The sequence below is a fragment of the Biomphalaria glabrata genome, chromosome 13, assembly GCF_947242115.1.
Source record: "Biomphalaria glabrata chromosome 13, xgBioGlab47.1, whole genome shotgun sequence".
Taxonomy (NCBI): Eukaryota; Metazoa; Mollusca; class Gastropoda; family Planorbidae; genus Biomphalaria; species Biomphalaria glabrata.
Genome location: NC_074723.1, coordinates 24,525,582 through 24,541,203, shown reverse-complemented (window position 1 = coordinate 24,541,203; position 15,622 = coordinate 24,525,582). Strand labels below are relative to the sequence as shown.

The 15,622-nt window shown below is 33.9% G+C and overlaps 1 protein-coding gene across 5 annotated transcripts; it reads left to right on the top strand.

The window, feature by feature from the left end:
- The first annotated feature begins 203 nt into the window (after positions 1–203).
- Positions 204–8,582, top strand: LOC106057431 (inactive C-alpha-formylglycine-generating enzyme 2-like). Of its 5 annotated transcripts, none has more exons than XM_013214609.2 (9): positions 204–347; positions 901–1,296; positions 1,636–1,801; positions 2,096–2,252; positions 3,300–3,450; positions 4,842–4,897; positions 5,635–5,719; positions 5,939–6,101; positions 7,358–8,582. In XM_013214609.2, exons 2-9 carry the CDS (start codon positions 1,035–1,037, stop codon positions 7,521–7,523), a joined length of 1,206 nt encoding a protein of 401 aa, XP_013070063.1. In that variant the 5' UTR covers positions 204–347; positions 901–1,034; the 3' UTR covers positions 7,524–8,582. The 5 variants fall into 5 exon arrangements, with proteins under 5 accessions (XP_013070063.1, XP_013070064.1, XP_055864650.1 ...); XM_013214610.2 differs by having other exon boundaries at positions 851–1,296; XM_056008675.1 differs by having other exon boundaries at positions 229–244.
- The last annotated feature ends 7,040 nt before the right edge of the window (positions 8,583–15,622 follow it).

Genomic DNA, 15,622 nt, shown 5'->3' with positions numbered 1-15,622 from the left:
CAATGTTTAAAAGTTGTTATATTCGTAATGGCAAAGACCATGGTGTTTTTTTTTTTATCTTCCACAGGGGAGCAAAGTTATATGTAAAATGAAATTTACAGGAGGAAAATACAAACCTTTCAAAAGGAGTCCATCTAAAAGCTTTAATCGGATTAACTGTTTCACTGCAACATATTTAGTTGTACTGAGAGAAAGGGGTGTGTGTGTTATCAGTGTGTGTAGTGTGACACGTAGAGAATCTGATGTAACTCACAGTGTATACGTTATTATTTTTCTTGTGATATGTATTCGTATTATTCTCTTGATAGTTCTAGTTATATTACTCATGTATACGACCTGAATCCAACGTAATTTTCTTTTATTTTTACATTTCTTAAATACTTCAAATCGTGTATAATAATGAAAATAGATCAAACTTTCAAGGAAATTTTGACTAATTAAAGTGTTGGGTTTGTTTTTAATAGAAAGCATTATCAATATTTCGGTTATGACTTTTAAAAAAACGAATATAATTTTTTTAATGAATAGCATACTTCATAATAATGTAGCTTAAATAAGATTAAACATAGTGTTGTGTTAGGTAGTTACTTTGGTTCCTTGTTTTACGTAGCTACTTTGGTTTCTTGATGTTACGTAGCTACTTTGGTTTCTTGTGTTACGTAGCTACTTTGGTTTCTTGTGTTACGTAGCTACTTTGGTTCCTTGTATTACGTTGTTACTTTGGTTTCTTGATGTGTTACGTAGCTACTTTAGTTTCTTGTGTTACGTAGCTACTTTGGCTTTTTATGTTACGTAACTACTTGATTTCTTGTGTAACGTAACTATTTTGATTTCTTTATGTGTTACTTAGCTACTTTGGTTCCTGAGTTGGTTATAGTTTATATTTAAACTTATTTACAGCTCTAGTGACAATTTTGTGAGTTGACAAGTTTCAAACACGCGGGTTTCATTTTTGGATGTAGTTCAAACGTATGACTTAAAAACGTGGTTTTAAATTCTTAGTCTGTAAAGTAAATAATTCAAAATTTGTAATTATGCCGGTTGTGAGTCGTGGGCTGCTGTTGTCAGCGATTGTGTCAGTATTTGCATTGCTGTGGGCGACTGGCAGCGCTGACCTGACTGATGACCAACTCAAGGCGATGGAAGCAGTGAATGTAAAGCAGATGCTGAAGAACGAAATCAAGATGGGCGCCAAAGAACACAGAAGGCAGGGAGTTAGGAAGTATGAAGGGGAAGTAGAGCAGACGGAGCAGAACTACACGCATCCGTTTTTCAAACCAGGGATTGTGAATGAGAGTAAGTGATGAGGGTGTTACACTTTTTACTTTCTTTTGAAAAGAGTGTTCAAGGGCTATTACTAGATATTTATTAACTGATTAGAATGTAGTTAGGCCCATATTGTATTGTTGATAAACTCTTCATGACACTATATTCGCACACCGTTGAATTTTTTTTTCTGTAGATGTACTAGCTGATTTGGGGGGGGGGGGGGTAAATAAAAACTCCTCTAACATTGATTTCAATTAATTAGTTTGAAAATATTGTATACAATTACTGACTGTCTGGCCTACTTGTCTTTCTTCTTTATAGGCTACTTCGCTGTGACTTTGTTTTTAATATATTTTTTTGTTGTAGTTAGGTATTCATACAGAAAATATCGTGAAATGATTTTCTTAAAAGAAGGTAAGTTCTGGATGGGAACCAACGATCCAGATTCTAAAACTGGTGAATATCCAATGAGGAATGTGGCAGTCAAGAGTTTCTACTTCGATACGAATCCTGTCATAAATGCAGAATACTGGTAAGTATGTTTTAAAAAAATTAATTAAAGTAAAAAGACATGTATCTATCATTTGTCCCTATAACCCATGGAGACTCTGACCTGCTTCAAGACATCGTTAGGCCTACTCTTCAGTGGAGATCTGTCTCTTTATCATTGATTTATTAATGAGATTTTTTGTTTCGTGCCAAATTATTTGTTGGTGTGTCTGCACTTAAAGTTAATATTTGACATTCACATTTATTCAAGGTATAGACCTAAGACTTACTTAAAATAAAAACTAACATGTTGTCTCTTTTTGATCTGGTGTTTCAGGGCTTTTCGTGCACAGAAAAAGTTTGTGAAATCAGAAGCTGAAAAGAAAGGTTGGAGTTGGGTAGTTGATATGTTTCTAAGTGACGAGACACGTGACTACTATAGTATGCCTGGAGCCCGTGGTTGGTCAGCAGTGAAAAAGGCTAGCTGGGATAAAGTGAGTAAAACTTAGAAATGAGGATTACGACATGGTAGTTTCTATATTCAAATTTTATGTCTAGCTGACAAAACCTTTTTTCTCTTGAACTGGTGATATCGTTATAATAAATAATTGTTGTAGCCACATAATAAGATAAATAACCCAGAAATTTACGCCATCAATTAAAATTTATGGGATTTGTAGTTTAAGTGAGAAAGGTTGTTATAGAATTTCGAAAAAAGAAAACATATTGCTAATGAATGAGCCTAATGTTTTACCTATCCATAATATTTTAAAGCAGCCAAACCAAATTTAAACAGATATTGATCATAAAATACTATTCCTTAAGCCTATTCCAAAACCTTCCTCATTAATGCCTTGGTGAAGCTTATTTTAAGTACCTAGCAATCTAGATGGATTTGGACAGCAAATCTTCTTGAAGAAAAGACTTGTGCAAATACTTTGCCAGAGGAGAGTCATCCCAAATGTATGAAGTGATGTTGATTGTTCCACACACTAACAGGGTAGTTATTCAGGCTGGGATGAACACAAAATCAATATTTTTTTTAGAGACTTTAGAAGAAGGAAATGATAAAAGTTCTTTTAAAGGCTTTTGGGCTTTCAAGTGTCAATATTAAAATAAAATTAACAGCTAGAATTGATCTTTCACAATATGAAGGCTATAAATGTAAGCTGATTTTAATAGTAACTTTCACAACATGAAGGCTACAAATGTAAGCCTATTTTAATTGTAACTTTCTAAAGCAGAGCAGAACAACATTTTATATTTGCCTCCATAAATTTTGGCAAGAAAATTTTCATAACATTTGTTCAAGGTAGGCCTATATTTAAACAAAATTTTGATTAATAATTCAAATGCCACACAAAAAATACATCATAGTGAAATTATAGGCATAATTGATCTCCTCTAGTAGAACTAAATGAACTCAGTTTTCCACTTTAATCATTTTGCTATGTAGCCTAGAGAAACTTCAGATGTTTTTGTTTATTGAAGAGCAACAACTAATTAGCTTCTGAACGTGTATCTCTTTTCCTCTTAAACAGCCTGAAGGCCCAGACTCCAACCTGGAAGAAAGATGGAAGCATCCTGTTGTTCATATTAGCTGGTACGATGCCAAAATGTTTTGTGAGTTTCATGGTAAGAGATTACCAACAGAACCTGAGTGGGAGTATGCTGCCAGGGCTGGGGTGAAAAGTAAGTTACCAAAGTAAAACATGTCCTGCTGTTACATAGCTTTCAGATAAAAAGAAATATATATATATATCCAACAGGCTTAATATTTCTGTTGCAGTTCACTAATAAGCATGTTGATGGTCCACAGAAAAAAGCCCTTGCTCCAACAATTGTTCCCTATTCAATGACATGAACCTAGTTGCTTAGCACTCTTGGGAAAACTATTCCAGATAGAGTTAACTTTGCTTCATCAAAAACATTGAGTATCATTTCACATTGAAAGAATATTCCCTCTATCTGACCCTTAGCCTAAAGTCTACAACCCATCAAGTGGTCTTTCTTGCCTTGAAAACTTTTGGGCTGGCTAGGCTTTAGTCAGGTAAGGCCACCGAAAAAGTATTCATTCGCTTTTGTGGTCAGACCACACACAAGTCCATTAAGTCGTGCATACCACACAACCAGGCAGCCATCTATTATCCTAAGGAAGCACATGATGGAACTGATAGTGGGAGTTGTAATGTGTATTAGAACAGAGGTGAAGTGTAGGATGTGAAAAACTAGCAAACAGAAAAAAAGGGAAGGGTAAAATTATAAGGGGGCTTGACTCTGTCAGTTATTTCTCTCTACACTATTTCTTTCTGCATTTCACAATTACTGGGACAAAGGATTAAAAATAATGTTTAGTGGTCACTGGTTTGGCAACACTAACAAGTAATGGGGGAAACTGTCAGGAAGTGGTGCTAAAATGTCTATTTTTTTTTTATAATCTTGTGCAAATGATTGTGTAGTCTTGGAGAATGAAATGGGGGGGGGGGGGTGAGTATCCAGTAAAGGATGATAAAGCATTTATTAATTTCCTGCAATCCTTGCAAGGATGGCAGTTGAATTTCTGTAATAACATAGCTTATCTTACTAGCACTAGTTTATGATTTAGACCACATTTGCCTGATTTTCTGAATATGTTGATGCCATGACTAAGGCTCATCTCTTTGAAATATTCACCTTAACAATACCAAACATCTTTCATTGCAAGTAAAGAATGATTATTATTTATATCTGTTAAAATGAGTCATCTGATTTAAAAAAATGTCACATCTAGAGACTGTGATGTGTGGTGTGATTTAGAAATTACCAAATGCAGAAATTCTTTGCTATTTGGTATGCTTGGAGATTCTCTGTGACCTGTGTGTTCTTTTAAAATAAACAAGTGTGTATGTTTTCAAACATTTTTTTTTGTGTAAAGCTCTTCTAGCTCTCTAATGACTGCAATCTTAGTTTCCAAATTTATAATTGCTAGGTAGCAATTTTTTTGTGTGTAACTCTTGACTTCTAAACTCTTTTTTCTCATAGTCTTTTTAAAATATATCTAAATTTTCAAATTGTGTTTGTGTAAAATGTATAAATCAATATAGATCGTGCATACCCCTGGGGAGACAACTGGGAAAGAAGGAGAGCTAATGTTTGGCAGGTAAGCATTAGCTTATGTTTACTTTTTATTATTTGCCTGGACTACATTTTAATAATCAGAAAGATGTGGTAAGACATGAACTAGTAATAGTGTATGATTTTGACCCAGATGAAATAAATTTGTTCTTAATGTTACATCAAACTTAAAATGCCAATAGAATTATGTTAAAAAAAAAACAAGTTGTAAAATATATTTAAAGCAAACATGCCACTTTTTGAGGTTGTGTAATGCTATATAGCACCAGATGAAGATCACACTCAGGCTTGCTAAAGTGGCTCACCATCATGGTTGACTGGCCCAATGCTACAATAATCACCAAGAAAGGCTGAGCCTGGGATTTCCCCCTAGACAAAGGATTAATGTCCTGGCATTTGTACACAATCATGGATATGAAGCAAAAATTGAACAACTTAAAATCTACCTTTGAGCAAAACTAGATCTATAACTTACTCTATTGGGAACCAAGCGCTCTATAACTATAGAATAACCTTTTAGACTTTAATGGGAACCAAGTTCTCATAGTCACCTTAACGGCATTATAATAAGAATACAAAGTTGCAGAATGAACCATTCATTTGCCAGAAAGATTCTGCAGTGGAAAGATATGTTTTGTGCACCCAGAAAAGAATATTCCAGCTGCAAATAGAAAATTGTACAAAAATTGAATTAAAAAAAAAAATGCTCCATTTTTTTACATTCATAGTTTCAATTTTTTTTTTTTTTTTCAATTTTTTTAGGGGGATTGGCCTTATGAAAATCGTAAAGCAGATGGCTATGCCATAACTTCACCAGTTGATGCCTACAAACCACAAAATCTTATTGGTGAGCTAGCCATATGCTTTTTTTGTATGCGTTTTCCCTAAATGTTTTTTTTATATATAAAAGAAAGACTTTTCATTTTCTGTATATAAAAGAAAGACATTTGATTATATATATATAAAAGAAAGACATTTGATTAAAGTTAACCCCAGAATAAAAGAGAATATATAATCTTTGTTCAGTAAACTGTTCAATAAATTTATTATTCATTCTTTGCTGCAGGTCTGTATGATATGATCGGCAATGTTTGGGAATGGACATCATCATCTTACGTTGAACGAGGTGTCCAGCCACATCTTCAGTCCAGTATGGTTGTACTAAAAGGGGGATCCTATGTTGATTCTGTAAATGGAAAGATCAATGCTGCTGTTAGAAATGGTCAGAGGTACTATCTATGTGTTGTGTACTATTTAAAACATTTTTAGCTTTAAAGATTGTGATTTGAATTCCAAGTATGGTGATCGATTCTCCATTGTTGATAGAAAATTCTCTGATGAGAAGCACCTTGGTATTGGAATCCTAAAATGAAATTTCTGTTTTCTGTAATAGGCTTGGTCTTGTTGTATGAAGGCAGATTACTCAGAAGATGTTTGAGTTTCTTGTACTGGTGTATTCAATGTGCTCAATAACTAACAAAAACAAATCCTACTACAAGAACAAGATGTACGGACTAAGTCCAGACCATTCGAGACTTGAATGAAGTTTAATACTTGAAGGCCACAGTCGAGTCTCTGTCCATAATATGATGTTTTTACCTTGAATTCCTAATACCAACTGAATAATACTAGCATAAACAAGCTAAGCCCCACTATCTGTGATTTAACTAAAAGACTTGTTAAAAGTCCATCAACTATGGTGCTTTTCTATACTAAGTGCCTAACAGTTCTCCCAATCTAAATGAGTACTGGTACCTAACTATACCGGGAAAATGAAAAGCCCTTTATTATCAATAGTACAGAAGTACTGTGATGACCTCACAACTTGCTTTGAGAATCCGAAGCAAAAAATCACTTAAAATTTTTGTGTTGCCAGAATCCCCCGCTCTCTACATTTTTTTCTGTCCACCTATCTCCAGAGTAGATTAGAGTAACACCTTTAGTAAAATCACTAAATTTAGAAAGCCTTCGTGATAGAAAACTTAAAAGTAAAGTAGCAATTATACATAAAACACTGAACCATAATCTTCAAACACAAAAACAAAATTTAAAATACTCAGAAGGGCACAAAGATAAAGGCACATTCCTTATTCCTTATACTAGGACAAATTTGGTACAAATGCTCCTTCTAATGCTATTAGAGTGTGGAATGAGTAGCCTGAGTCAGCCAGGAAAACCAATTTAAATCATGGATTAACAAGCATGACTAGATTGACCTAGAACATGCTTAGGATGTCATCATCTTCTTTTTTGAAAAAACATCTGTATTTCATAATATAAGATAAATAATTCAATTGCGATGTAAAATAATAAGATTTATATAATTTGAATCTCTAAAATAACTGTCAGGAACCTTTATTATTTTATATTATTCAGACTAAAAATTTACATTATCTTATCTTATCTTATATTATCTCCCTGGAAATTTGTCTATAGTAATGAAGTTAAAGGGACCAATGTTAACTAGAATTTTTTTATCGTGCAGAATGGGTCAGAAACAAGATTATACTGCAGCCAATGTTGGCTTTAGATGTGCCAAGAGTGCTCCAGAATTTGATACCACCACTACAAGCACTGTCCAAACAACCACTCCCTATAAGGAGAGAGTGCCAAAATTTCATAGGAGAGAGAAAAATAAAGATGAGCTCTGAACAGAACAAGTAGAATAGGATGCAATCGTTTAAAAAATTGTTTTCATTTATCTATAAAAGTGAGTTTTAAAGATGCACACATAATTTTTTATTTCAACATTGCTTTTTAAGTTGTAAATGAATGTTGTAATAAAGCAACTTAATTTGATAATATTTATTACTTAATAATTCTATTTCTTAATGAACACATATTCTTTTTTCTTGAGTTTTGGTTTTAAAAAATAGCTGTTAATTTTTCTAAACAAACTACCCTTTCCAATAATGACAGCCAATGAATTAGCTCTAAACATATTTGCCCCATCCCATTTTGTTTGCAGGTCTGTCTTGATTTCTACTATATTTCAAACAGTTTGAATACCCACCATTTGTCTGTCAGCTTAATTATTGTTAGCAATGTATAATCAAATTCAAGACAGCAGTGACGTACTAGGTGTCAACATCTGTCCTGTTATTTCTACAAAATCTAATGTAATTGCTAATTATATAAGAACTTATACAATACTGTCCTAGGAAAACTATTACTTGATTATAGCACAATGCAAGGTTGTATATTTGCATTTGAGTATATGTTCATACAAATGGGATTTCTATGTTTTTGGTCTTTGTTTTTTTTAATGTAAAATGTATTGAATCTCATAAAAGCACAATGTATGCTATTACACTATATGTAACTGACAGTCCTACAAACCCATTAGGCAACAGCCTAAATTCCACAAATTGCCATGATAGAAAGTATTAACCACTTATTTTTAGAAGCACCTTTAAAGTAACAACAAATAGTTGACTGAAGAATATTTATTATCTGAATTGCCATCACATATTTATACTTATGTAAACATTTCAATAATCTGATTGGTTTCTTGCAATGTCCTTATCTTTCATTCTTCTTTGAATGGGTTCATTGTTAGAAATTATTTTCCTTGCAATAATTGTTTAAGAATGTTAAAATGCTTGTAGATTTATACAATTTTTGGTCAAGTTTTTGTATGGATGTGTAGTAATAATTGTTATATGCCATGCATTAATTAATTAATTTTAAATAAAGCATGTAATGTGTAATGTGTTGTTGTTTTTTGTCAGTATTAGTGTTTGTGAGTAATTATTTCAGAAAAATATAGACCTATAATTTGTTTGCCTGTATATGTAACCACATTAAACAAAAATATAAGAATTTGTGCATAAAAGTTTGTAACCAATATTGATTTTTTGCTGTTGCAACAGAGCAATATGGACGTTCTCAGCAATTATAATTCTTGCTTTAAAAAGTTGCTGGATAGCCATGCACCTCTTGTCACTCGTACATTCTCAGTTAGGCCATCTGCACCCTGGATGACGGAAGACATAAAGACTGCCAAACTTATTCGCCGACGTGCCGAAAAAAACACATCTGACGATACATCGACAAATCTACATCCAAACAAGATTACAAAGAGAGTTTGTGTTACACAAACTCAGAGGCGGCCCCCGTCGAAGTCGGATCCCTGTCGGATCTGCATATTCGCAAATAATATTCAAGAGGTGATTTAATTTTGATGTAAAATGTTTTACACGTTTCGGATGTTCCTTCAGAGTTGAAGATAATTACTTCCTAGTCCAAACCTCCCGCAGGACGACGGGGGATGGGAGCGGGCAGGGTTTGAACCCTGGGCCATCCATAAATCTGAACGACAGTCCAGCGCGCAAACCGCACGACCAGGCAGCCATCCGATGGTCAAAAGTAATAATGTTTCAAAGATTCATTTGCCGTAAATTTAAATTTAAATTTAATAAAAAATAGTAGATTAGTTTTAGTATATTAAAACATTACAATATTGATCAAAACGTTTGGAAATGAAAATCTACACTTATTTTTACACTTTAAGTTTAGAAATTGAAATTCTACATCTTAATCTAGTCTATTTTAGTCTAAACTAGATCTAGAAATTCTAGATCTAGACTCTAAAATAATTTTAATTAGAATATAAATCCAGATCTAGATATACTGTAATAAAAATCTAGATCTAGTTTAAAAAATCTAGATTAGATCTAAATCAAGATATCATTCCTTTTTTAAACGCGAGTCACATAACGAGGCTCAATAAACATTACTATACCGAGTTCTTTTTTCATTTCATTTGAAGAATTAATTCCATATAACGTCAGAGGGAAAAAAAAACACTACGTCACACGGCCTAGCTAGACTAAAAATCGCCTTCATCTATAAGAGCCATTTATCGAGTGTTCATAGACTTTGGTGAACCGAGTGCGTTCTTTAAGCATTTCATTTAAAGAATTCATTCCATATGACGTCAAAGGAAAAAAAACACTACGTCACACGGCCTAGCTAGAATAAAAATCGCCTTCATCATTACGAGCCTTTTATCGAGTATTCATAGACATTGGTGCACCGAGTGCGTTCTTTTAGCATTTCATTTAAAGAATTCATTCCATATGACGTCAAAGGAAAAAAAAACACTACGTCACAAGGCCTAGCTAGACTAAAAATCACCTTTATCAACACGAGCCATTTCTCGAGTGTTCATAGACATTGGTGCACCGAGTGCGTTCTTTTAGCATTTCATTTAAAGAATTCATTCTATGTGACGTCAAAGGAAAAAAAAACACTACGTCACACGGCTTAGTTAGACTAAAATATGTTTTCATTAATACAAGCAATTTTTTCGAGGGTTAATAGACATTGGTGCACCGAGTGCGTTCTTTTAACATTACATTTAAAGAGTCCATTCATATGATGTCAAAGAAAAAAAATTCCATTACCTCACAATAGGCTAGTACCGGTACCATAAAAAAAAAAATGTCTTTATTTACACGAGATATTTAACGAGGGTTCATAGACATTGGTGCACTGAGTTCTAATAGATATTATTTAAAAAGGATCAAAGCCACATTGTTTTTGCGTTTTGTCTGTCAGTCGGTCTGTCCGTTATCTTGATATAAAAAAAACAACTAAAAGTTATTAAAAATTGATTAACCTTTATTTTACGTTTCAAAACATCGCAATAATTTTTAGGTATGAACACAATTGACAAGTTTATATAATAGATTGTTCCGGATGTTTGTATAAATAGTAAAAGAAAAAGAGAATTTCAGATAAATGTAATACCGTTAATTAAATTTTTTGGATGGTCTCGTATAAAAATTAGATGTACTACAGCCACGTGGAGAGATTTTCATACCTTACTTTGGTGTTTGGATTCTGTTTTCCTTAAAAATCGGAACATAATATTAACGATAATTAGATTTTTTAATGTTTAAGGTAGAAAGTTAAATGTACTGTAAGAGAGTAGTGAGTTAAAATATTTTTCATAAAAATCCGTAAAAACATTATTTCGTAAATGAGAAGATTATTTGTTTATTAATTAGAAGAGGGAGTTCAAACAATTATTTGGCGTTAGTAGATTTTTAAATAAATTCGGAAATTTCTGGCGACGATTTGTAAGAAACAAAATCCGGAACTTTCTTTATCGATTACAAAACTTCTATGTTATGTTTTACAAGAAAATTAAATGTCTAAAAAGTAATTTTCAGTAATCAATTCTAGTAAATTACTTTTTTTAAAAGCCTTATGCGATTTCAAACAATCATTAGGCATAATTCATGTTTTATAAAACAATATCCGGAACATTTTTACACTTAATGAAATATAAGTCAGTATAGAGATTATGATTTAGCATTAATATGCTATTTACATAAAAAACGGAACAACATATTATTGATAATGTGTTTTTGCAACGTTTAAGCATGGAAATTGAATGTAATATAAGTTAGAAGAGCAAACAAACATTTGTTGGCGTTGATTAGTTTTGCACAAAAAAATCCGGAACAATCAATTTTAGATACTTAAAACTATTGAGATGTTATGGGAGGAACATTAAAGGGTAAATCAGATTTTCAATAGCTTTTAGAGTTCTAGTTTTTTAAATCTAATCGTGACGGACAGACCGACCAACAGACAAAACGCACAAAAATAAGCTTCTTTTATTCGGATGGGGGCACTAAACAAAAAATAAATAAAATCTGATTTTTAAAAAAAGTTTAAGGAATTGGTTTAGCACCTGATCATGTTGCGACGTTACGCTACTGCACGAAAATCGCTGCATAAAAAGTCCATTTAAAAAAATGTGCGTGATATTTACATACAAAGTGCATTATTAGCCTTTATAAACAAACAGAAATGTTTTCTTTTAATTTTAGCAGCTAGTTGACCAGAAAAAACGTCTTTAACTATTATTTGTATTTGTTGTAAACATTTCCTGTACATTTTAAAAATACATTTGACTTAGTGATACTGAAAATACACAAAAATTGTCCATCTTTGTTAGCATATTGTAACATTGCCTCCCTTACATTTACGTAATTGTTTTAGAATTGGTGTATTTTTATGAAAAAATCGCTTGCATAATTAATTTTATAAATTAAACGGTTTGCTTTTAGAAAACCAAAAGTAGCCGTTGCACCTAAACTTTTCAAGCCGGATTTAATGATGAAATAATATTTTTCATATCTCTTCTAGTTTTTGAGATATGAGTGTGACAGACGGACAGACGGACAGACGGACAGACGGACATTTTGCACAAACCTAATAGCGGCTTTTTCCCCTTACGGGGGCCGCTAAAAAAAACAACACAAGGTGAACCACGTGATTAGAGACGCCAAAGCTAGTCATATTCGTCAACAATTGAAACTTCTAATTCTTCAAAGGAGCTATTTAGGATCACCGCTGAAATGTTAGGGGGAGCAAATAAAGAACATTTGCCGTCATCTATCCCAGTATCTGAACTCCCTGATTCCTTTAATAGATTCACAGTTTGACCAGTCTCCAATCTTTTAAAATTCTCCTTTTTGCGAGTTTCAGCATGTCTCTGAAGATTAAGTCAAGAGTATTATTTTAAAGATGCCAAATAAGTCACGTGACCTTGATCCCTTTCCAACTTCCTTGCTCCTTGAATGTTTAGATGAACGTGTTCCTATAATTGTGAACTCTTCACTGACTTCAGGCATTGTACCACAGCAATTTAAGCACGCACTTGTCAGGCCCTTATTAAAGAAATCCAGTCTTGACCTGGAATGTCTAAAAAAAAACTATCGCCCTGTATCAAATCTTCCCTTCCTGTCAAAGCTTCTGGAGCCCATTGTGTTACCGCAAATTCTTTCTCATCTTGAACAGTACTGTCTCTTGGAAGAATTTCAATCTGCGTATAGGAAGTGCCGTAGCACAGAGACAGCAGTGGTCAGGGTACTAAACGACTTACTTCACAATTCCGACATAGGCCACATATCAATACTTTCCATGCTTGACTTGTCCGCAGCCTTTGATACGCTAGATCATGAAATTATGATGGCCCAGATTCTCTGCCACTTTTGGTTTAGCAAGAATCGTCCTAAAGTGGCTCCTATCTGGCTGAACGCACCCAAAGTGTCGTTGTTAACGGAACAGAATCAACAAGCTTACTCTTGAAGTACGGAGTACCCCAAGGATCAGTTCTAGGCCCAGTACTGTTCACTATGTATACATACCCACTCAGCGGTGTCATACAGCCAACCGGCATCTTATACCACTTCTTTGCCGATGACTCATAGTTATACGATGCCTCATTACCCTCAGAGGTGTCGCATCTGGCAGAGAAAATCAGTGGTACCGTTGCAAGTGTGAGCGATTGGATGGTTGAGAATAAGCTCAAGATGAACGAAGACAAGACAGAAATAATTAAGATTGGCACTCGGAACAACGTCTCAAAAGTCGAGAGCACAGAGTCTCTTTTTATCACGAACTGCCAGGTTCCTTATGTCCATGTAGTGCGGAATCTTGGAGTTTTCTTCGACTCAACACTATCTTTCGACCCATACATAAGTCAGCTCTGCAAGGGTCTTTATCTGCAGCTGCGCAGATTAGACCAGATCCGACCATATTTAACAACGGAGTCAAGAAAAAAGCTAGCTGTGGCATTCATACTCTACCGCTTTGACTACTGCAACGCCGTGCTAGCAGGTATACTCGATAACAAAATAACCAAGCTGCAACGTATTCAGAACAACGCCACACGTATAGTCCTAAGGAAAACAAGACGAGATTTTGCTACTACGCTCCTGCACAAGCTCCATTATTGGTTTCCTGTGAAAGCGAGAATAGACTATAAGGTGGCGACACTTTGTCATCATTGTATCTACAACAAAGAAATGCCCTTGTACGGTACCTTAGAGATTTGATCACTCCATATGTCCATCAGAGAGCTCCTCTACCACCAAAGCGAGTGCCACCTTGACATGCAATATATGTGGACAGGAAAATAGGGCTCCACAGCCATATGGAAAAGTGTTCGAGATGAACCATAGTCGTTTCACGACTGAAGGAGGCTAATGATATACGATAAGATAAGAAAAAGGTGGATAAAATGTCTGAATGCAAAATTATTGACAATATTAAATCATTTTACTTAATACCTAAATCTTCCCTTTCTTTCTTGGACATTTCAGTAATTTTTTTTTTTTTTTTTTTTTGTATTTTTTTTTTTTTTTTGCAAATTCATTCAAAATATATATTATTTAAACTAATCATATGCATTCAATAGGGAACAAATATATTATTTAAACTAATTTAGAAATAGGCCTATATGTGGTGTGCACTAGTTATAATTAAATGTACATTCATAATACTTAATAATTTACTCATTCATTTAAATTATAATTAACATTTTAAAAATGCACTGTTTCTATTCTATTGTAAACCCAATCGAATTTTAAAAAAAACAAGATTACAAAGATAGTTTGTGTGGAAACACAAACTCAAAATCGGCCTCCGAAGTGGTCCACCCAGGCAGGATTCAATATTTTCAGAAAGAACATCCAAATGAAATTATATCAAAGACAAATGAGAGATAAGAATGGAGAAAGAAGGTTGACAGATCTTGTGTAGTGCCCCAACGGTACAGCAGATCAAAGGATAGGTGCAAGTGAATGCAAAGTTAGATGTGAACCTGACCTAACTAGTTCCCCTTTCAGACCTTGTGGTCTATAGGGCAGATGATGTAAAGTTCATCTGTTTTTGTGGCCTAAGGTTAACGAGGGTGTCATGTAGCCAGCACAACGACCAACCGCCTTTACTTTTCCCCAACTAATATCAGGTATCCATTGGAGCTGGGTGGACTCAGAGGCGCCTAAGGATTCCGAAGTTGAAAATCCCAGTCTTCACCAGGATTCGAACCCGGGGCCCCCGGTTCAGAAGCCAAGCGCTTTACCACTCAGCTACCGCGCCTCTCCTGGCCTAATTGAAGTCTTATTATTGATTTAATTGTTTTGAAAAGCCTCAATCTCTTATTCGAATCCTAAAAAAATAAATTCCGCAATTTAAAAAAATGTCTAACATATAATGAATACTAATTAGCTTTTTCTCTTTAAAAAACTGCTTGCATAACTGATTTTAAAAATTAGATTTTTCGCTTTCAGAAAAAAAAAAAGTAGCGTTGCATCAGAACTTTGAATGGTCTAAAATATTGTGATGTCGGATTTTCAATATCTTTTCTAGTTTACGAGATCTAAACGGGACGGACGGACAGAAGGACAGACATTTCGCACAAAACTAATAGCGTCTTTTCCCCTTTCGGGAGCCGCTAATAAATAGAAGACTTTTAACATCTAGCCAAAAGCAATATTTGATTTGATTGTAACAATATTAAAAATAATGAGTTGCAAAAAAAAAAGTTTTGCAAAGGATATGCGAAATGTAATTTGTAAGTAATTAAAATTCATTAAGCTCATGATCATTGCTAGAAACTTTCTCTGAAGCATAGTTCGTGGATAAGATGAAAAAAAGGCAAGACAGCATATGAATGTTTGTGAAGACTAACTTGGTAACTATGACATATTTTTCCAGCATCAACAACATAAATGAAGAGCAAATTTGACAAGTCCTGGTTAGACAATGTAAACACTAAGATCACTAAGAAAAGTAGAAAAAAAAATATGTTTTACATTTGGAAAATTAAGGCGAAAAAAAAGTGGGCATTTACAGCAAAGGAGATAGAAAAAGACGAGAAAAAAAAAAAAGAATATAAACGTCAGAAGTGGACAATCTCTACTAAGTGTAACTAAGGGACTCTACT

What these genes read in the sequence shown, in the direction of transcription:
- LOC106057431 (XM_013214609.2), top strand. Translation starts at nt 1,035, where the DNA reads ATGCCGGTTGTGAGTCGTGGGCTGCTGTTGTCAGCGATTGTGTCAGTA. An exon ending in ACCAGGGATTGTGAATGAGA is followed by an intron (nt 1,297 to 1,635) that starts GTAAGTGATGAG and finishes TTTTTGTTGTAG; the next exon opens with TTAGGTATTCATACAGAAAA. An exon ending in TGCCAGGGCTGGGGTGAAAA is followed by an intron (nt 3,451 to 4,841) that starts GTAAGTTACCAA and finishes AAATCAATATAG; the next exon opens with ATCGTGCATACCCCTGGGGA.